The sequence below is a fragment of the Tupaia chinensis genome, unplaced genomic scaffold (assembly GCF_000334495.1).
Source record: "Tupaia chinensis unplaced genomic scaffold, TupChi_1.0 Scaffold147003_1, whole genome shotgun sequence".
In the NCBI taxonomy this organism is placed as follows: domain Eukaryota; kingdom Metazoa; phylum Chordata; class Mammalia; order Scandentia; family Tupaiidae; genus Tupaia; species Tupaia belangeri.
The window spans coordinates 2,420,903-2,444,156 of record NW_006206856.1 but is presented as its reverse complement, the minus strand read 5'-3'; the positions used below and the strand labels follow the sequence as shown (position 1 = coordinate 2,444,156).

The following is a 23,254-nucleotide window of genomic DNA, read 5'->3' as shown; positions in this document are numbered from 1 at the left end:
AAAAAAAAAAGGGAGGACAGAAGCAGGGAGAGACAGGAACTGAGAGATAGAGAGAGAAGGCTAGGGGTGCAGAGGGGGGGCTCCCTGCCGCTAGCTCGTTTGTTGGAGGCTGAATTATTAGTAGAAAATCTTCATTCCCTTAAAAATCTAGTTCACTGTAGCCATGTGGAGCCTTGTCCTGAAGGCCCATGGCTTCTTCTGCCGCTAGCTCGTTTGTTGGAGGCTGAATTATTAGTAGAAAATCTTCATTCCCTTAAAAATCTAGTTCACTGTAGCCATGTCCTGATACACTATTGATACTGTTTATCATTTGCATTATTGTTCGTTCTTTGTGTTACACAATTCTTTGGGTCTTAATAAATGTATAATGTCATGTAGCTATCATTAAGGTGGTATACAGAATAGTCCCACTGTCCTAACAATGACCTAGGTTCCACTTGTTATCATTCCCCACTTCCCCTAGGAACCCTAGTAACAACAGTTCTTTTTACTGTCTCTAATTAAGTTTTGCCTTTTGTAAAATGTTTGTAGTTTGATTTATAATAGTATGTGGCCTTTTCAGATTGATGTCTTTCACTTAGCAATATGCAATCAAGGTTTCTCTATGATTTGAGGGCTTGATAAATCATTTCTTTTTATTTCTGAATAAAATGTCTCAACAAATGTCTCATACAATATTGTGTTGTATGTATTAACTATAGTTTGTTCATTCAACTATTGAAAACAGCTTGTTCGCTTCCCAATTTTTGCCATTTATGAATAAAATTGCTATACATTTTTATGTGTAGTGATTTTTTTTTTTTGGATAGGGTTATCAACTCAGTTGGACAAATAACTATGAATACAATTGCTGGATCATATGTAAAGTCTGTTTTTTCTTATCAGAAATGGTCAGACTTCTTATTGCTTCACAACTTCAGCAGCGTGCCATTATTTCTTCATGTGCTTTTTCTTTTCTTTTTTTTTTTTTTCTTTTGAGAAGTTTTTGCTATAGGGCGCATGCACTCGCCAGACAGACAGAGACAGACAGATACAGAAAGCGAGAAATCACCCCCCAGGAGGGATGGCCACACCGCAATCCCTTCTCCTCTGTTCTCCTCTCGGGATCTTGGGCATGCACGCCGACGTGAGTTTAAGCTGCCAGGTCCAGGACTCGAACCACGGTCAACTACATGGGAGTCCAGCGACGTAGTCATTAGGCTGTTGGTCCCTCTTCATGTGCTTTTTCAGCCTTGTCCTCTGTTTTGTCTCATTCCAAGACTTGATGACACAAATATTAGATGTTTCCTTGCCATTGCCATAGCTCTACAGGTCCCTGAGCCTTGCTCATTGCTTTGTAGTCTGTTTTCTCTTTATACAATAATCCAGATTGTGTCTTCTGTTGAGTCTGTCCAACATGTTTTATTTATATGTTGAGACTTTCATTTTTGTTTTGTTTTGCTTTTTTCATTTGTTTTAAGCATTTGTAATTGCTTGTTGAGACATTTTAAGATGGATTTTAAAGACCTTTGTTAGATAAATCTAACCATCTTTGTCCTCTTGGTATTGGCATTTATTGGTTTATTTTTTTTTCTATTCAGTTTATTATATACCTGGTTCCTGGTATGAAATGTTATTTTTGATTAAAACCTGGACATTTTTGGTATTATGTTGAGACATTGCATCTTACTTAAACCTTCTGTTCTAGCTGCTTTCGTAGAGCAAGAAGGGTTCTGTCTCATCACTGCAGATACACTGGGGGTAGAAGCTCATGTTTTCTCCTTAGTCTTTATGAACATATAGGGGAAGGGCTCCTCATTTCTGCTGATTAGAGTTGGGAGTTCCAGCTTTTTACTGAACTTCCTCTGATTCTTCCCTGCTTGGGAATCACTGGACTGCCTCCTTAGTGGTCCTCATGTGGCCCCTACTCACCAGAAGGAGGGTGGTAGTCATGTTGTTTCTGGATGGTAACCAGTGTCCCAGTTCTTCCTTTGACCTCTTCTGATGCCCCCACAGCTGGGGTCATGAAGGGGGTTTCATTAAAGCTGGTTAGGAGTGAAAGTCCAGGTATCCCACATAGTCACCACCACTACCATGTGGTGAGGACTTGTTCTTGCTTAATGAGATTCAAAGCTGTGGTTATTTAACCAGTCTTCCTGATATTATCGGTCATTATAGCCTGGTGAGGATGAAAGTCCATTCTCTCCCATTGGCCTTCTTCATGTTGGTGATTGGGCCACAGTTTGTTTTTTTCTTGTAGTGTTTGATAGTAATACAGCAGTTATCATCTGAATGTTTTCTGTCTTTATTTCCTGGTCCTTTGGTTAGAGAGAACAGGTTTTGGTTGGGCCTTTGCCTGTTTGGTGTTTTCAGCTTTTTCACCTTTAAGTCGTAGGTAAAGGCAGAAGGAAAAGCTGGAGAATTCACCAGTGTCATTTCTTGTATACCAAAGTCCCTCATTTGTCTGACATTATTTTCTCCACCTATCAGTCATATTTTTGTTTTCTGTATAATATGTGATGTCCAGAATTTTTTGGTGTACTTAGTTAGCAAGCAGCATTAGTGAAAAGTTGATGTGAAAAGAAATTTCTCTTGTCTTCCCAGTAGTGTGTGCTGATCTTCTGTATTTTAAGGTTTTACTATCAATCCTTCTTTAGAGGTAACCAGTAGTCATTGTCTAGCTGTGGCTGCGTGCAGTTGTGTGTTTTATACTTTCAAAGTCCCTAAACTCTCCTAGTAGGATTCTCTGTTGATGTAGGTTATATTTTATCATGAGCCAGTATACAAAATGTGTTACTGCAGCCCATCTGTGTGCCTTGTGTATTATAGATTAGGTTTAATATCGGTGGTAGCGTGGGCCAAAGAGTGTTAAAAAGATGTGTTTTATTTGAAGGAGGTTGTATGCATCAGGAGGAATGAAACATTGACTGAAAAACTGAAATGCTTTTTATTTTTTTTTTAAAAGAATGTACATCTTATTGATTAGTACTTACCATAGTTTGATTCAAATTTCTAAAGTGGAAATAATTTGTAACAGTAAAAGAAGAAATAATTATATAGAAGCTCCCAAATTCATTCTCATGAATCTGAGTATTAGCCAGGACCTGAGAATTGTTTCTCCAGTTCATCACCGAGAAGGTGTAAGTTGCTGGTTAGTTGCTGACACTGGCTTTGAGATGCATGGCAGGCTCATATCCTGAGGGTGATTTGATGGACTGCCTCCTATGTGTAATTTTTTTTTAAGTTAAAATTTAAGATTTTATTTTTAATGAGATGTTAATCACAATTTACATTTCCTAATGGGAAATCTTTTTCTCTTTTACAGGGGATCTTTCCTGCAAATTATATTCACTTGAAAAAGGCAATTGTCAGTAATAGAGGGTGAGTAATTTGCCCCACTAAGTTTATTTATAGTTTTTGTAGATTGCAGAGGAAGGTGCTTTTTCTTTTTGGTTCATGGTATAAAATATACTATTGACATTTTTCTGGAAATAATCAACATGTTTTATCATTTATAATTCTGAGGACATAATTTTTTTCTTAAAATACTGACAACTTTAATATGTATTTTTGTATACTAGGAAAGTTAGTCTTGTGAATTTCATAAAAGAAATTGTGCATGTAGTGTGCTTTTCTAGAACTACACATTATTTTGAGAATAGTCATTGATAGGAGAGGAGTTAGAGATAAAGCTGTCATTTTATTTCTATATATCAAAGTGAAGGACACCTAAACTGTTTCATTTGCAAACTGAAATTGAAAAAATGTTATAGGCATACATTAAAGATTAAAAAGACAATATACAAAATGGATACATAGTTTGATCATAAATTTGAAAAACAGAAGCAATCTGTATAGAAAAGGGACAAAAAAAATATATCAGAATGTTAACATTTGTTGTTTTAGCCTGTCGAGAATGTGAATGAATAATTTAAAATATTTTTTTCTGTCTTGTTATATTTTAAAAAGTAACAAATATGTATTGTAAGAGTGTGATTTTACTTTCAAAAATTTATTACTTTAAACATAAATTGTGACAAAAACAGCACAAAGTTTGGGAAAGGAATTAAAACTGTAGAGGTTTTGTATGTGATCAAAGTTATCAGATTAAAATAGTCTGGTACAGGATATTTTACAGATGCCTCATGGCAACCACAAAGAAAATATTTATAGAAGACCAGAAGAGAAAAAGATAGGACTCAGAACCTATCATTACAGAAAAATAATGAAACACAAAGGAAGACAGTAAGAGAGGAAAAGAAGAGCAAAAAGTACTATAAAACAGAAAATTCATAAAACAGCACTATGAGGTTCTTATCTACCAATAATTAACTTTAAAAGAATATAGCGTTGTCTTTTCAGCTGAGGAAACAGACTGGAATTTGGAGTTCTCAAGTAGGCTGAAATTAAAGGACAAAAATTTAGAGAAGAAAGAATCCCAGCGAATAGGTCCTTCCTGTGTACAGATTCCTCCTAGGTGACTGAGTGACTCCTAGCTTCTTAGGGAGCACAAGTCTACAGGAATCTTAGTGAAAGACTATAGCTGGCAGGTTAAAGAACTAAGTAGACTTACTAACTGCCCATTATAGCCTGACAAGTTAAATACTTTAACTTAAAATAGTTTTGTTTTTCTGTCAACACCTCTAAATCAGAGATCTTCAACCCCTGGGGCATGGACCTGTCCTGGTCTGTGGCCTGTTAGGGGCTGGGTCATGGGCCAGAGTTGATCTCTCAGGTCCACAGCAGAGGGTGGGCAGTAGTTGAGTAAATGAGTCTTGGTCTGTATTTGCAGTTGCTCCCCATTGCTCACACTGCTGCCTGGGCTCCGCCTCCTGTCGGATCAGTGGCAATATTGGATTCTCATGGGTGTGCAAATGTTGTGTGAGTGTTTCACTGTATATTGCATTGTGGTTATGGTGGAAATGGGGTGTGTGGTGCGTATGTTGTGATTAGATAATCCCAGGACCTACCCCCTAATCTGTGGAGAGACTGCTTTCCACAAGGCTAGTCCCAAGTGCTGGGAAGGTTGAGGACTGCTACCCTAAATGGCCATACCATAAAGGTAAGGGCCATACCGTTGGAGCAAGGGCCAAACCATAAAAGTATGGGTAAAGTGAAATAGACCAGCCCCACCAAAGCTTAAAATCTCTGAAAATACAAGAGAAGTTTGAAGAAGTAAAAGTGCTCCTCATATTCTTATCCAGAAATAACCACTATAAAGAGTCCATTTATTTCCTGTTTTTTTTCTGTGCATGGTATTTTTACTCTATTCCCTGTTTGGAAGTTGTGCTCTTCTTCCTTTTTTCACTATTTTAAGTATTGCTTTGATGATACTTTTTTTTTTTAATTCCCCCCCCACTCTTTAGTTTCTATGGCTCTTGTTTCCGTTCTAACTCTTTGACCTCATGTTGTTATTCTTCATTCACATTCTTGTTCATCTTCTAGGTCCTTAAAAACTGTTACTCCATTCTACCCTCTTTTCTCCTTTACGTGGAGAACGTACCTGTCTTGTTCAGAAATAGTAAGGTGGACAGCTTGACTATAGTGGAGGAGGGCATGGAGGTGAGGACAATAAAGGAAGTGAGCTCAAAGAAGCAGCAAGGGGCTCGAAATTGTAGGTCTTATAGGCCATGCAAAGGCATTAGATTTTATTGAATGGGCCAGGAAGCCACTAAAGGCCTTTGGACAGAGAAGGGACATCCTTCTACTGAATTTTAAAGCATTTTCCCATGCTGCTTTGTTGAGACTAGAATTATAGTGGGTCAAGGGCAGTAGAGGGAAAACAGGTGGAAGATTATAGTAGCCCATGAAAGACACCCGAAAGGCTTGGACTCAGGTGTTCACCGGGGCAGTAAGACATCATGGGGTGCTAATAAATTTTGAAGCTAGAGCTGACAGGCTTTGCTAATAGAATATATAGAAGACAAAAGAACAATCCAGGATTACCCCAGGACTCTTCGATGTGAATAACTGTGGGAGTACAGTTACCATTCACTGAAATGTGGAAGTTTGGGAAGGGAGATGTTTTGGGAGGAAATCGAATAAGTCAATTTTGGCATGTTGAATTTGAAATGACTCTTAAGATATTTAAGTGGAAATATCAAACAGACAGTTGGCTATATGAAAGTGGAGTTCTGGGGCCAAGTTAGAAGTAAACACCCTTCAGGGCCCAGCAGATGGTGTAATGGTTACATTGCTGAACTCCCACATAGCCGACTGCTGTTTGAGTCTTGGACATAGCAGCTTAAAACTCTTGTGGGGGCTTGTGCATGTGTGCCCAAGATCCCAAGAGGAGAATGGAGGAAACGGGCTTGTGGCATGGCCATCCTTTCTGGGGAGTGATATATCACTTTCTATCTCTCTCTGCCTCTCTGCAAGTGCATGTGCCCTATAGCAAAAATTTCTCTTACCAAAAAAAAAAAAAAAAAAAAAAAAAAAGGAGCAGTTAATAGCATTCAAATGGTATTTAAAGCTAGGGGCTGAGCGAAACTGCAGAGTAGTGACTATGAATGGAGAAGTAGTAAGGTGAAGACAAAAACCTGGGGAAGTGTAATGTTTAGAAACAGGAAAAAGAAGAGAATCAGAAAGTTGTGCCAGTGAAGTACACAGAGACGTTAAGCGTTAAGCGTTAGTTTCTAGAGACCAAGCAAAGAAAATATTTGGAAGAGGAAATAAACAAATATGTTTGATATTCTCAAGGTTGAGTATATGAGGATTGTTGAATTTGGCAACATGAAGTTATTGGAAATTTTATTTTTTAAAAAAGAATTATTTTATTTCACTTATTATCATTATTATTCATTTATTTTGACCAGAGAGAGACAGAGAGAAAGAAAGGGAAAGTAGGAAAGCAAGCTTCTAGGTCTGGGACTTGAACCATGGTCAGCCACATGTGGGAGTACAGCACCTCAACCGGCCACCTTTCGGCCCCAGTTATTGGAGGTATGATAAGAGTAGTTTGGGTTGAGCGTTGGGAGTGAAAATCTGATAAATGTTACTTGGTTTATCTTTTTTTTTTTGTTAAAGAAATTTCAAATCTGTAGACAAATTTACAAGAGGACATCCATGTCCCCTTCCCATAGATTCACTGATTACCAATCTTTTGTCCTGTTTTGCTCACATTCTCCCCTAAGCTCCAATTTTGTAATTGAGATTATCAGACATTTTTTAAGAGAATTATTTATTTAATTTTATTTATTCATTCATTTATTTTGTATTTGACCAGAGACACACAGAGAGAGAAAGAGAGAGGGAAAATGAGAAAGCAAGCCATCAGGTTCAGGACTCAAACTGTGGTTAGCCATGTGAGTGTCCAGCACCTTAACCACTATGCCACCTGCTGGTCCCCACAGATTGTCAAACATTCTAATGCTTTATCGCTAAATACTTAAGTATGTGTCTTCTAAGGAGGAGGGTATTCTCCAACATAATCATGGTATAATTATTGCATTCATGAAATTTAACTTTGATACAATATACTATAAAATATAGTCCGTTTTCAGATGTTTCTAATTTTTCCAAGAATATCATTTATATGAGGTTGTCAGGAAAGTCATGGCCCATTTTTGTATAGAAAAATACATCATGACTTTCCCAACAGCCTAATGGCTGTTTTTGATATATGTTTCAGTGGTGAGGATGTCCAGGATCCAATCCAGAATTAATTCTTATGTGTAGTTATCATTATCACTTTTATTTCTTTCAATTTGTAGCAGTTCCCAGCCTGGCTTGCTTGCTTGCTTGCTTTATTTATTTATTTATTTATTTCCCTTCCATGTTACTGTCATTACTGAAATGCCCAGGCCAGGTTTTGTTTTGTTTTGTTTTTGTAAAATGTTTCTCAATTAGTATTCTCTGTTTTTGCTTGTCTAGGAAGATTTTTTTTTTTTAAATTCTTAGTGATATCTTTGCTGGATATGGTATTCTTGGTTGGAAGCTTTTTTTTTTAAATTTTGAATCTATTATTTCATTTCTTCCTGGACTACAAGATTTCTACTGAGAAATATATGTATTAGTCTGATTGCAGTTCCTTTGTATGTTGCTTGACATTTTTCTCTTGTTATTATTAGGATATTTGTGTGTGTGTGTGTGTGTGTGTTTGACTTTTGACAGTTTGATTATTATGTGCCTTGAGGAGGATCTATTTATGTTGAGTCTATTTGATGTACTTTGTATTTTTTAAGTCTAGATGTTCATATGAGATATGGGAAGTTTTCAGTTAATACTTCATGAAATAGGTTTTCTATGCTTTTCCTTCTCTGTCTTGTTGAATTTCTGTCACACAAATACTTGATTGCTTAGTGGTGTATCATACATCATGTTTTTTTTTTTTTCACTAAAATTTTTTTTCTTTTGTCTGACTGGGTTATTTCACAAGTTCTGTCTTCAGGATCAGACATTCTTTCTGTTGCTTGATCTAGCCTTTTGTAGATGCTTTTTACTGATTTTTAAATTTATTGTATTGAGTTTTTCATCATTAGGATTGCTGTTTGGTCCTTTTCTTTTTAAAAAAATCTGCCAGAGGGCCTGTGTGCTCATGAAGAGAGGGGAGGAAGTAAGAAAGCATTCTCCGTGGGGCATAGTCATACCAGTATCACTTCTCTTTCATTTCTTCCTCATTTTTGGATTTTTGGGCATGCATGCACATGTGCTCAGCATGTTTCTCAAGCTGCTGGGTCCAGAACTCAAATCTTACTGTTGGCTACATGGGATCTAGCCACTTTAACCACATTGCCATCAGCTTTTATGCAGTTTGGTATCTTTTAAAAAGTCTATCTTTTTGTTGAATGTCATGGGATTATCTACTGGTTTCATTGAATTGTTCATTTGAATTATCTTGCATGTCATCGAGTGTCCTTAATATTATTATTCTGATTTTTTTTTTTGAGAGGTTTTTGCTATAGGGTACGTGCGCTTGCCAGAAAAATAGAGAGAGACAGAGAGATAGAAAGCGAGAAATCAGTCCCCAGGGTGGATGGCCACACTGTAGTCCCGTCTCCTCCATTCTTCTCTCGGGACTTTGGGCATCCACGCACATGCACCCGGCATGAGTTTAAGCCACCAGGACCAGGACTCAAACCACGATCGGCTACCTGGGAGTTCAGCAACATAGCCATTACACTAACTGCCGGTCCCATTATTCTGAATTTTATACCTCATTTTTTTTTTGTATTCCTTTAAAAACATTTTTTTGGGGGACTAGCAGGTGGTTGTCTAGGCACTGTACTCCCACTTGGCTGACCATGGTTCTAGTCCTGGGCCTGGCAGCTTGCTTTCTCTCCTTCTGGTCAAATTAGAGAATAATAAATGCAATTCAATAAATCTAAAAAAATTTGTGTGTGTGTGTGTGTGTGTGTGTGTTACTGGAGAATTATTCTTTGGAGGAGAGATTTTTTTTTTCCAGATTTCTGGTGTCCCTTTGTTGATGTCTGGGCCTCTGGTTGAGCAATCACCTCTTCCCGTTTTATGGAGTGGTTTTTCTAGAGAAAGAGCTTTTTTTGTGTGTAGATATGTGCTTTGTTTATTTATTTTTAAGAATTTATTTATTTTCCACATGAGTTTTGACAGAGAAAGAAAGAGAGGGGGGGGGAGAGGGAGAGAGAGAGGGAGAGAGAGAGGGAGAGAGAGAGGGAGAGAGAGAGGGAGAGAGAGAGGGAGAGAGAGAGGGAGAGAGAGAGGGAGAGAGAGAGGGAGAGAGAGAGGGAGAGAGAGAGGGAGAGAGAGAGGGAGAGAGAGAGGGAGAGAGAGAGGGAGAGAGAGAGGGAGAGAGAGAGGGAGAGAGAGAGGGAGAGAGAGAGGGAGAGAGAGAGGGAGAGAGAGAGGGAGAGAGAGAGGGAGAGAGAGAGGGAGAGAGAGAGGGAGAGAGAGAGGGAGAGAGAGAGGGAGAGAGAGAGGGAGAGAGAGAGGGAGAGAGAGAGGGAGAGAGAGAGGGAGAGAGAGAGGGAGAGAGAGAGGGAGAGAGAGAGGGAGAGAGAGAGGGAGAGAGAGAGGGAGAGAGAGAGGGAGAGAGAGAGGGAGAGAGAGAGGGAGAGAGAGAGGGAGAGAGAGAGGGAGAGAGAGAGGGAGAGAGAGAGGGAGAGAGAGAGGGAGAGAGAGAGGGAGAGAGAGAGGGAGAGAGAGAGGGAGAGAGAGAGGGAGAGAGAGAGGGAGAGAGAGAGGGAGAGAGAGAGGGAGAGAGAGAGGGAGAGAGAGAGGGAGAGAGAGAGGGAGAGAGAGAGGGAGAGAGAGAGGGAGAGAGAGAGGGAGAGAGAGAGGGAGAGAGAGAGGGAGAGAGAGAGGGAGAGAGAGAGGGAGAGAGAGAGGGAGAGAGAGAGGGAGAGAGAGAGGGAGAGAGAGAGGGAGAGAGAGAGGGAGAGAGAGAGGGAGAGAGAGAGGGAGAGAGAGAGGGAGAGAGAGAGGGAGAGAGAGAGGGAGAGAGAGAGGGAGAGAGAGAGGGAGAGAGAGAGGGAGAGAGAGAGGGAGAGAGAGAGGGAGAGAGAGAGGGAGAGAGAGAGGGAGAGAGAGAGGGAGAGAGAGAGGGAGAGAGAGAGGGAGAGAGAGAGGGAGAGAGAGAGGGAGAGAGAGAGGGAGAGAGAGAGGGAGAGAGAGAGGGAGAGAGAGAGGGAGAGAGAGAGGGAGAGAGAGAGGGAGAGAGAGAGGGAGAGAGAGAGGGAGAGAGAGAGGGAGAGAGAGAGGGAGAGAGAGAGGGAGAGAGAGAGGGAGAGAGAGAGGGAGAGAGAGAGGGAGAGAGAGAGGGAGAGAGAGAGGGAGAGAGAGAGGGAGAGAGAGAGGGAGAGAGAGAGGGAGAGAGAGAGGGAGAGAGAGAGGGAGAGAGAGAGGGAGAGAGAGAGGGAGAGAGAGAGGGAGAGAGAGAGGGAGAGAGAGAGGGAGAGAGAGAGGGAGAGAGAGAGGGAGAGAGAGAGGGAGAGAGAGAGGGAGAGAGAGAGGGAGAGAGAGAGGGAGAGAGAGAGGGAGAGAGAGAGGGAGAGAGAGAGGGAGAGAGAGAGGGAGAGAGAGAGGGAGAGAGAGAGGGAGAGAGAGAGGGAGAGAGAGAGGGAGAGAGAGAAAGCAAGTCACAAGATCCAGGACTTGAACCATGGTCAGTCATGTGGGAATGTCAGCACCTTAACCACCACTCCATCTTAGTTTGGTAGTATGCTTTGCTTTTGCTTTTGATTGGATTTTAGTACCATAATCTCTGTATATTTTCTACAACTGGAGTCCATGCCATTGGTGTCTGCAAATGCCTTTGTGGCTTAGACTATGAATGTTCGTTGATGCAGTGATGTAATTCTTTTGGGAGCATGGACCACTGGGGGGTGTGGACTGAGTTTTTCTGATTCTGAACTGGCAGCAAGCAGTGTTTGAGGGTCCCATTGATCATGAGGCATCTCTGAGGTGAATGATTGAGTCAGGTGCCAGATGTGGTATTGTTGGTGACCTCAGGCTCTGATTTAGGTGTGTGTGGGCCACAGAAGTCTTAACAGTTGAGGTGAGGTCATCACTTCCCCAGTGGCAGTTGTAGCATCCAGTCTGATATCCTCAGGCACTATCTGATGTATATGTAGCATGTATATGTTTCACTGATCCAGGGGGCAGAGTCACTGGTGATGACAGCTGGGTCACTCAGTCAGTGTTTTGGGTCCTTGAATGAGGTAAGTGTAGTGCACATGAGCCCTGCCAGTAGAGATGTAAAGCTGACCGCAACAATGATGGTGACTGGTATATGGTGTGGCTGCTGTGGTTCTCAGGCTCTGTTTAGTTCAGGATGAATCCACTTTAGCTGAGGTGACTGTGGAAATAATAGCATCAAACAGATGTTTTTTTCTGAGTTGGATGGGTTACACTAGGAGTATAGAGGTCACACTGGTTGAGGGGATAAGTCCACTGGGAATAACCAGCTGGTTTAATCAAATGTGAAGCCCTGGCAGTATTGGGAAACTGTTCCAGGTGAATAGGTATGACCATGAGGCTCCCACTGGTATAGAGGTACCTATGCGCCCACTGTGTGGATAGGAAATCCACCTCAGGCTGTTGAGCATGGTAATAGAACTCCCCTCAGGACTGCTCATGTTTTGTGCCTCTGTGTCAGTAGAGTTACCTGGTCCAAATTGTTGTGTGACTATATGTCAGAGAAGCTGCCCCGTGGTGAGTGGCTATGGCCTTGGTCTCCTGAAGAAAGGTGCCAACCTGTCTGTCTGCTCTCTGTGCATTCTTGGCTATGTAAATCTTCCCTGAGTTTGTGAGCATGGCTGTGGGGCTACACTAGTTTGATCTTTTATTCAGATCACCAAAATTTATCAGCAATAATGGCGTGTACTGGAGTAGCACTTTTAATTTCCTTCCTTCCTTCCTTCCCTTCCTTCCTTCCTTCCTTCCTTCCTTCCTTCCTTCCTTCCTTCCTTCCTTCCTTCCTTCCTTGTTCCTTTATCCATTTCTTTCAATGAGAGAAGGAGAGAGAGAAAGGGAGAAGGAGAGAGGGAGAGATAATCCCTCAACAGAATCTTTATGCCATTACCAACCTTCAGCCTTCATCAGCCCTGAATCTTGGGTGATGGCATAAAGATCCTGCATAAAGATCCTCAGAGAGGACACAGACATGAAACCCTTCCATGTGGGTCAGCCTCACACAACATTGTTTTAGCACTGTGCCATTGTCCAGGCCCCACTTTTCTTTAGGAGCTACTTCTTGGTTTACAACTTGCCTAAATGTTCGTTTTAAGAGACCTAGCTCTGGGACCAGCAGTTAGCGTAATGGCTATGTCGCTGGACTCCCATGTAGTCGACCATGGTTCGTGTCCTGGACCCAGTGGCTTAAAAAACTCACGCTGGGTGCGTGTGTGTGCATGCCCAAGATCCCGAGAGGAGGATGGAGGAGAAGGGATTGCGGCATGGCCATCCCCCCTGGGGGGTGATTTCTTGCTTTCTGTCTCTATGTCTCTCTCTGTCTGTCTGGCGAGCGCACGCGCCCTATAGCGAAAACCTCTCCAAAAAAAAAAAGAGACCTAGCTCTCAGCCTCTTTAGACTTTTTTGCATGCCTTCCTCATGAACCTTAATCATTTCTAGCTTTTGATTTAAAGTGAGAGATGTATGACCCTTTGTTTCACTTAAATGCTTAGAGGTCATTGTAGAGTTTTCAATTTGCCTAACTTCAGTATTGTGTCTCAGGGAATAAGGAGACAGGAGGAGATGGAAAGGGATGGGGCAGCAGCAGTGGCGCAGCAGCAGTGGTTGGGGGAGCAATGAGAACACACACAAAATTTTTCTGTTGAATTTGCCATCTTATATATTGAGTTGTCGGGAACAACATGACGTATTTTTGCATAGAAAAATACATTATGACTTTAATGACAACCTAATAGTTGTGTTTCATGGTTTCCCCCTCAGATTGCAGTAGTAATGTCAAAGATCCCTGCTCTCACAGATCACCATAATAGATAATAATAATAATTAAGAAGTTTGAAATATTGCAAGAATTACCAAAATGTGACATGGAGTTGCAAAGTTAGAACATGATGTTGGGAAAAGAGTTTGATTAGTTCATGATTTTCACAAACATTCAAGTGGTAAAAAATGCAGTATCTACCAAGTACAGTAAGAGTAGTTATGCTTGTTTTACCTTTACCAGTGGGTTTTATACTTTCATTTATTTTTGTGTTACCAGGTAGTGTCATCTTAGCTCATAGACCTCTCTTTAGCATTTTCTATATGACAGGTTAGTGGTAATGACCTGTTCTTCAGCCTTTGTGTATTTGGGGAAGTCTTTGTTTTTTTCTTCATTTGTACGGAACAGCTTTTCTGGGTAAATGATTGTTAGTTTGCAGGTTTCTTTCTTTTTTTTTCCTTTTAAAAGTACCCTGAATATTCTCTCAGTCTCTCTTGTCAGATGGTGTTTACTGAGAAATATACTGGTATCCTTATGGAGGATCCATTATATGTGATGAACCTCTTTTGTCTTTTTACTTTCAAAGTTCTCTTTTTATCTTTGATTTTTGACAGTTGGTTGTGTTTTTTGGATTGATATTGATTGGACATACTTGTACTTTATATACTTGGATGTTCATGTTTCTCCACAAATTTGGAAAGGTTTTAACCATCTTTTTTTTTTTTTTTTTTGAGAGATTTTTGCTAGAGAGATAGAGAGACAGAAAGCAAGAAACCACCACCACCACCACCACCACCCTCGGGGGGATGGCCATCCCTTCTCCATTCTTCTCTTTGGGATTTTGGCATGCACACACGTGAGCCTGGTGTGAGTTTAAGCCTCCATAACTACGATCAACTATGTGGGAGTCCAGCAACGTAAACGTTATGTCATCTGCCGGGTCCCAGCTAATATTTTTATTTATTTATTTATTTATTGGAGAGATTTTTGCTATAGGGCGCATACACTCGCCAGACAGACAGAGACAGAGACAGAAAGCGAGAAATCACCCCCCAGGGGGGATGGCCACGCCGCAGTCCCTTCTTCTCCATTCTCCTCTCGGGATCTTGGGCATGCACGCACATGCACCCGGCATGAGTTTTAAGCCACTGAGTCTGGGACTCGAACCACAGTTGACTACATGGGAGTCCAGTAACATAGCCATTACACTAACTGCTGGTCCCCCAGCTATTATTTCTTTAATAACCTTTTTTCCCCCCTTCTCTCTTTAGTCCTCTTTCAAAACCTCGGTAATGTATTAGCTCTGTAGATGGTATCTTTTAACTTTTACAAGCTTTTAAAAAGCCATTTCATTATTTTTCTTCTTTTTTTTAGCCACCTCTGACTGGATATTTTCAAATGACTTATTTTTGCATTCATAGCTCTTTCTTCTTAATTTAAGTCTGCTGTTGCTTTCTGTTTTGTTTTCAGTTTGCTTATTTTGTGCTTTAGCTGCAGAGTTTCTGTTTGTGGTTTCTGTGATGTCTATCTTTTTATTGATATTTTATTGATATTCTCATTTTGTTCATGTATTATGTTTCTGGTTTTGTTGACTTGTCTATTTGTTTACTTTTGTAGCTCCCTGAGCTTCCCTTCTAAATTATTATTATTATTATTGGTTTTTGCAGTATGGCACATGTACTCACAGGAGAGAGACAAAGAGTGACAACTAGAAGGAAAGTGAGAAATCACCCCAAGGGTGGATGACCACACCACAACCCCTTCTCCATTTTCATCTTGGGATTTTGGGCATGCGTGCGCAAGCACCCAGCATGATTTTCAAACTGCCAGGTCCAGGACTCAAATTGCAGACAGCCATATAGAAGTTCAGCACCTTAACCACCACACCACCTGCTAGCCCCACAAATTATTTTAGTTATTTTGTCAGGGAATCCATAAATGTTTGTTTATTTGGCGTTGCCTTTGGGATATTATTGTGTTTCTTTGGTAGTGTGATGTTTTTTAATTATTCATGCTTTTTGGAGTCTTATTTTGGGGCCAGCAAGTTGCATAATGGTTAAGGCACTGGGCTCCCCACATGGCCAACCGTGGTTTGAGTCCCAGACCCGGTGACTTGAAAATAACACCAGGTACATTTGCATGTGTGCCCAGAATCCCGGGAGGAGAGTGAAGGTGATGGGATTGAGGCATTGCCTTCCCCTTTGGGGGCACGATTTCTCACTTCCCCCCTTCTCTGGCAAGTGTACAGCCTTATGTCAAAAACTTAAAAAATAAAATTAAGTAAAAAATAAAATTAAAGTCTTATTTTGCTATCTTTGCATTTGAATGCACAACCACCTCCTTTAGTTTCAACTGATTCATTGTTGGAGAGAAACACCTTCACCACATAGTTTCTGTTGTCACTGAGCTGTGCTGTCTTGGAAGATGGGATGTAGGAAGATTGGAAGATTCTTTGTTGGAGAGAAACACCTTCACCTTAGGAATTCTAAGGTTTTCACACTTTAAATTGATGTACCCACTGCACACTTCCTGTTCCTTCTTTGGATGGGAGAAGAATTTCTTAATATTTTATGCCTTCTCTTGATTCTACAAAGCTAGGCTGGGTCCTGAGAACTCTTCACTTTTTCCTTCTAGGGCTTTACCTTGAGATCTCAAGTTTGTGTTCCTACACCCAAGCCCTCAGAATCAAGCTGGCTGTCTGTGAAAGACACTTGCATTTACAATCTGTTGAGTAGTGCTTAGGAACCCAGTCTGGGAGAGGCAGTTGAAGCGTGTAGTGCATTTGGGGTGCCAGTGGGTCAGTTATGGTGGGCATGCACAGGTGATGCATCCCAAGTGACTCACTGCTCGGCTTCACAGTAAATTGTGAAGTCAGTACTGTCCACATCCTCTCTTCCCTGTTCCCAACCTCCCCCAGACTTTCAGCTATGCTGATAACCTCAGAAATGTGGGTAGAGTAAAAGAAGTGGGCCTCTTGGGCAGGGTGGCATCCCACGTGGCTGGCAGAGCCAGTGCCCACACTGTGCTTTCACTTTCCCCTGTGGGAGATGTTGTGGGCCAAGGGAGTTTCTCTTGTCATTGAGCTGTGCTGTCTTGGTGGATGGGATGTAGGAAGACTGGAACTTGCTTTTTACTCTCTAATTTGCCAGAGGGCATGTGTGCTTGCTGGAGAGAGACAAAGAGAGAGAAAGCAAGAAAGTATCCTCCATGGGACATGGTCACACCATAATCCCTTCTCTATTTCTTCCTGTTTTCAGGATTTTGAGCATGCAGCACATGTGCCCAGTATGTTTTTCAAGCCACCAGATCCAGGACTGTTAACTGCAATCAGCCATGTGGGATCCAGCCTCCTTAACCACCAGGCCATGGGCTGGCACTCTGTTTATTCTCTTTAATGTATCTGTTATAAATTTTTTTTTGTGCTGAAGCTTCTTTTCTGGACTCCCACATTCTCAGTGGTACTCTCCTTTGTTGGTAGTTGGGAAAATCAAGGCTTTTATGGATAGCTGACAGTAGGAATCACCCTTTCTGCCATCTTGCTGATGTCTTCTCTGTCACATTGTACTCTTTTTTTTTTTTTGAGAGGTTTTTCGCTATATGGCACGTGTGCTCACCAGACAGACAGAGAGAGACATAGAGACAGAAAGTGAGAAATCACCCCCCAGAGGGGATGGTCACGCCGCAATCCCTTCTCCTCCATTCCCCTCTCAGGATCTTGGGCATGCACGCACACGTGCCCGGCGTGAGTTTTAAGCCACCGGGTCCGGGATGCGAACCGCGGTCAACTACGTGGGAGTCCAGCGACATAGCCATTACGTTAACTGCTGATTCCCACATTGTACTCTTAAAGAAAACTTTTATTTGGGACCAGCAGTTAGTATAATGGCTATGTTGCTGGACTCCCATGTAGTTGACTACAATTCGAGTCCCAGACCTGGTGGCTTAAACTTAGGCTGAGCGCATGTGCGTGTGAGCCCAAGATTCTGAGAGGAGAATGGAGGAGAAGGGATTGCAGCGTGGCCATCCCCCCAGGGGGTGATTTCTGGCTTTCTGCCTTTCTGTTTCTGTCTTTCTAGCATGCGCCCCTGTAGTAAAAACCTCTCCAAAAGGGGGAAAAAAAAAGAAAATTTTAATTTTAATTAGCTTGTAAATTTGATGGATATGGATAATGCTGTGGAATTATTCCAAGGTGATTTTTGTTTTATCTGTTGGAGTAAGTTACACCCAATGAAACAGTGAAATCAAAACATAATAAAATAATTTATGTATTTATTGGTGCCCAGTCTCTCATCTGTGCACACAGGGATGCTTAGTCAGCTAGTTTTCTTGGGAAAGAAATGATACTCAATACTATTTTGTGAAATGTATTTTCTTGTACTATTTTTATGGATGATGTTCTTTTTGGCTGACAAATCAAAATATAGTTTTCAGTCACCTCAGTATATCGGTGTAAGAAGCATTTAATCACAGACAGTATTTGTTACCCATCAAAATTTGTGTAAACCTTATGAAAATACTGTGCCATGTCCCTGCTTTCAACAATCTTTTAGTAACTTTTTATTCATATCCTTTGTATTAAAGTCTGGAACCTTTATTATCTTTTAGAAAGGCCCTGTAGCGACTGGATTCTGCCATTTTATTTTTTCATCTTAGATATGTGAGATTGTTTTCCAACTCAGCAAGTACTTTCTGCATTTGCAGATGACAGTGTCCCATACCTTTACTATGTAATAACCTCTTTTTGCATGTTTTGGGCCTTGATACTTCAGAGAACAGTCCACTGTTTCCTTGATCTTAAATTTGTCCCTCAGCTAAAAATCTCTCTCTCTTTTTTTTTTATTTGAGAGGTTTTTGCTATAGTGTGTGTATGCTTGCCAGAGAGATAGAAAGCAAGAAATCACCTCCCAGGGGGAATGGCCACACCGCAATCCCTTCTCCATTCTCCTCTCGGGATCTTGGGCACACACGCACATGTGCCCAGTATGAGTTTAAGCCGCTCAGTCCGGGACTCAAACTGTGGTTGACTACGTGGGAGTCCAGTGATGTCACCATTACACCATCTGCTGGTCCTAAAAATCTCTTGTTTTTTTTATCTTTTCATGTTCTTGAATATATAGCAATCTGTATTTGCTTGGTGTGGTTATTGTGTGTCTGATTTTCTATCCAGGACAAGAGCTTTCTGAAGATAGTGACTCTGTCCATTTCGGTTCACTGGCAAGTCCTTGGCAGTTAGCACAGGGACTGGCATCTTAGAGGATGCTGCTTACAAAGTTGATCAAGAGAATCCAAGTTTTTTCCTTTCCCAGGTTCAGAGTTTCTCTACCAGATGTGAAATTGCTGTATGAAAATGCAGCGTCAGCATAAAGGAGTACTTACAAAACTTCAAAACTCATGATCTCATTCTGCCCCCTCATTCTGCCCCACTTCTTTCTAGATCTTTTTTTTTTAACCAAGGGCATGAGCTTATGTGCATTACATTGTTAAGGGACCCAAATAATTTTTTAAATTAACATAAGCAAGAGTTGGGGATTGTTAACGGTTTTTCCTTTAGGGGAAAAAATACCTAATATTGACAGTATTTCTAAAAGTAAAATTGAGGATTTACATCATAAAGTTCAAATACTTTAAAAATTAATTCTGCTTAATTACACTTATGCAGTATATTGTTTCACAGTGGTCTTTGATCAGTTCGATGTACTTGTTTTTATATTTGCATGAATTTAAAATTTGGGTTAAGTATATTGAAAAAAGAAGCAGGCATATTCTGAGGTTTTATCAAAGGTGATGTTGTGGCTCTGGTTCTAGGCAGTATGAAACTGTGGTTCCCCTCGAAGATTCCATTGTGACTGAAGTTACAGCAACTCTGCAAGAATGGGCCAGTTTGTGGAAACAGCTATATGTGGTAAGTAGTTGATGACAGTTTACAAATTACTAAAGTTTCATCATACACGCAAAAAAAGTGATGTAACCTATAGCGTATCCGTACCTTTAAATTTCTGAATATTTGCAGTTATTCAGGTGTATGTTTTTAATATTAACAAAAATGTTACAATTTTTCCAACATGAAGAGAGCACATTATTCATATTCTTATAATTCCTCCTCTTTACTTCAATCACTAGACAATAAATTCTTTTTTTCAGGTGTATGTTTTTAATATTAACGAAAATGTTACAATTTTTCCAACATGAAGAGAGCACATTATTCATATTCTTGTAATTCCTCCTCTTTACTCCAATCACTAGAATATAAATTCTGTAACACCAGAGTCTTAACTGTTTTACATTGCTTTGTTTCCAGACACTTTCATAAAACATATGTTTATTGAATGAATGAACAAATTTGCTTTACTTTGATCTTTTATGATCCTAATAACAGGTAAAGGTCAAGAAATTATATTAAGTTTTTTAAAGCTCCTAAGCTCAGAGTTTATATCATATACGATACTTTGCTAGGTCAACAGTTAATAGAAACTCAATAAAGAAAAAAGTAATAAAATTTTCAGGAAACTTAGAGTGTAGAGGGTGATACGACATACTAATAATGATAATCTCTATACTGAAAATAAGTGACAGAGTTTGGGTTCTGCCCGAGATGAATAAGCACATTTTGGTCTTTTTTACTAAGGGCATGAGCTTATTTGCATTACATTGTTAAGGGACCCAAATAATTTTTTAAATTAACATAAGCAAGAGTTGAGGATTGTTATGGTTTTTCCTTTAGGGGAAAAAATACCTAAAGCTTAAAGACTGTCATATAAAAATGTGTGTCGTATTGACAGTATTTCTAAAAGTAAAATTGAGGATTGACATCATAAAGTTCAAATACTTTAAAAATTAATTCTGCTTAATTACACTTATGCAGTATATTGTTTCACTCTTTACTCTTCCCACTAATCACAACAAAAAGTTCTGGATAAAACACATAAGTCACCTCCCAGAAAACTGAAAGTTAGGGAAAAGTGGGTGGACCGACCATAGACCTTAAAGCTCAAGGACTGAGTTCTATGACTTTTTTTTTCCTTGCCACCCATATATTCTGGTCTGGTATCCAGAGGAAATGCAGTAGATGGGAGCAAACGAGCAAACAACATAGCACTGAGGATGGCCCAACAATACATGAACCTTTTAGCTATATTTTCTTGTTCTCAGGGGTACTAGGGTACCCTTCTCGTACCCTAGTAGGCATTACAGTAGCAGAGTCCATGGCAAAAGTTCTGTCCTACACATACACTTTGTGCACACCTGCAGTAACAGGAGATGCTCCTCTCCAGTGGATCCTGTGGCCTCTCCAGTGGATCCTGTGGGCTGACCCGCAATATCTTCAGACCACCATGCAGTAATAAGGCCATGCCCCTCCCCAGGGCAGCCTGTAGGCAGGACTCCTACTCTCTCCTGCTAGCACCTCTTTCTAGTAGAGCCTGTGGGCGGGACTCTGGCTTTTACTCCCACTCAGTAGTAATGAGGTGGAGTTCTGTTGCAGAACTGACTGGCACCCTTGCTCTAAGATAAGGAGTCAACCCTCTGCAGGATTGGTAGTTGGAACTCTACACTTCTGTTCTCCTTGCACTAATGTTATGCTCTGCTCAGCTGAGCTGGTTGATAGGACTCTTAATTTCCATTCTTCTTCACTTCCTATAATGATGTGGCAGTACTCCTCTCTAATAGACCCTATATTTTTGATCTTCACTTGACTGAAATGAGCAGGGCTCCTTATCTAAATCCTTACTGAGGAGACAATAGGGTGGAATTCTGACATGTAGGTACACAGAGATGATGGAAACTGGAAAAGTACTGCAGAGACTTTATAAACTAAAACGAAACTTGAACCACTGTCCATAAAAGTGAGTCTGGAATTGTAAACAGGCTTGCAGGTTGCTAAAATAGATCATTTAAGTAAGAATCATAGTGTCATAATATAATAGTTAAAATGTTCGGGATACAACCCACAATTATTTGTCATATGAATAAATCAGGAAAATCTTAGCTCTGATGAGAAAAGTAGTATGCCAACATTGAGACAACACAGATGTTGGAGTTATTAGTAAAGATTTTAAAGCAGCTTTGTAAAAATCTTCCAATACACAATTGCAAACACTCCTAAAACAAACAAAACATAGAAAATCACTACATAGGAGAAAACATAAAGAAGCAAGCAAAAATTTTAGGACTGAAAAATAAAATAAAAATTTAAAAAATTATTGTATAGGCCTAGTAGAGTAAGAAGTTACAGAGAAATAGGCAAGTCAACTTAAAGATAGGTGAGTAGAAATTCTAATCTGAGTAATATAGAGAAAATAAATGTAAAAAGTGAACTTAGCTTCAGGAATGTTAGAACAATAACCTAAGATTTAACATCGTGGCCTCAGACTAATGGATAGAGGTGACAGAATGTGAAGGTGAAAATATTTGAAGGAAGAAAGGCTGAAAACAGCAATTTGACCCAAGAATTATATAAGTACATGTAAATCCCATGTATTTATCCTTAAGAAATGAAACTTATTTATATGAAAACTTGTATATTAATATTCAAAGAAGGCTTTTTTCCTTTCTTTTTTTTTAATTGCCAGAAGGTTTTGTGCACTTGCCAGAGAGAGACAGAGAGCGGGTGAGAGAACGCACTCTCCGGGGGTATGTTTACACTGCAGTCCCTTCTCCTTCATTTCCATCCTGTAGACATTTTTTGGACATGCATGTACAGGGCAACCAGTGTATTTTTCAAACCACCAGGGACAGGATTCACATTGCAGTCGGCCATGTAGGATCTGGCTTCCAACTGTAGTTTATCTGTGCACTAGAATACTACTCCAAATTAAAAAGGAGTGGATGATTGATGCTTGTAGCAACTTGGACTGATCTCAAGGGCATTATGCTGCATAAGAACATTTAACTTCAAAAGGTTGTATAACCTATGATTTTGTTTATATAACATATTATTTTTGTTAAGATTTTTGCCATAGGGCAAGTGGACTCACCAGAGACAGAGAGAGGGAAAATGAGAAAGCATCCCCTGCTTGAGAAAATGGCCACGCCACAATCCCTTCTCCTCCACTTTCCTCCTCTAGAGATTTTTGGCACACACAGACACACACACACACACACACACACACACACACGCCTGGTGTGATTTTTCAAGCTGCTGAATCTAGGGCTTAAACAGTGTTTGGCTATGGTGGGAATCCAGTGCCTTAACCATCACTACTGTGGCCCCATAGTTTCTTATACAAAAGAAATGTTTTTTTTTTTTTTTTTTTTTTCAAGTAAGCTTAGGTAGCCTGGGTTTGATATGGTAGCTCTAGAATCATCAAAGAATCAGTCTCATTCTGTCATTCCACTCTGTCCCTGCAAACAGTTTTATAGTTCTTTTTTGTTTGTTTTGGGAGAGGTTTTTGCTATAGGACATGTGCGCTTGCCAGACAGACGGAGAGAGACATAGAGACAGAAAGCGAGAAATCACCCCCCAGGGGGGATGGCCACGCCGCAATCCCTTCTCCTCCATTCTCCTCCCGGGATCTTCGGCACACACGCACACGTGCCCAGCGTGAGTTTTAAGCCACTGGGTCCGGGACGCGAACCGCAGTCGACTACGTGGGAGTCCAGCGATATAGCCATTACGCTAACTGCTGGTTCCCAACAAACAGTTTTATAGTTCTTAACAGAAGTTTGAAATTGCCGATGTAGTTTAAAATATTTTCCTTTTAGAAAATTTTGTTGCCTTTTTATTGCCATTCTAACATCTCAGTGTTTTTGGTTATTTTTAACCTATTATTCATATGACAAGTGTCAAATGATTGTTCTTACGCTGTTGTGCATGTGGAAAGTCAGACATGTATCCAGTTAGATTCAATACAGAACATTTTATTCTAGTGTTGAATTGTAGTAAAAGATTATAACTCTAAACAGATTTATTTCAA

The 23,254-nt window shown here is 40.3% G+C and overlaps 1 protein-coding gene across 1 annotated transcript in view; it reads left to right on the top strand.

Moving 5' to 3' along the window:
• Positions 1–23,254, top strand: part of DOCK3 (dedicator of cytokinesis 3) — a 301,789-nt gene that overhangs the window by 28,854 nt on the left and 249,681 nt on the right. The window contains 2 exon segments of the mRNA XM_014584468.1: positions 3,305–3,360; positions 19,149–19,245. Of these exon segments, the coding sequence (XP_014439954.1) occupies positions 3,305–3,360; positions 19,149–19,245 (153 nt within the window).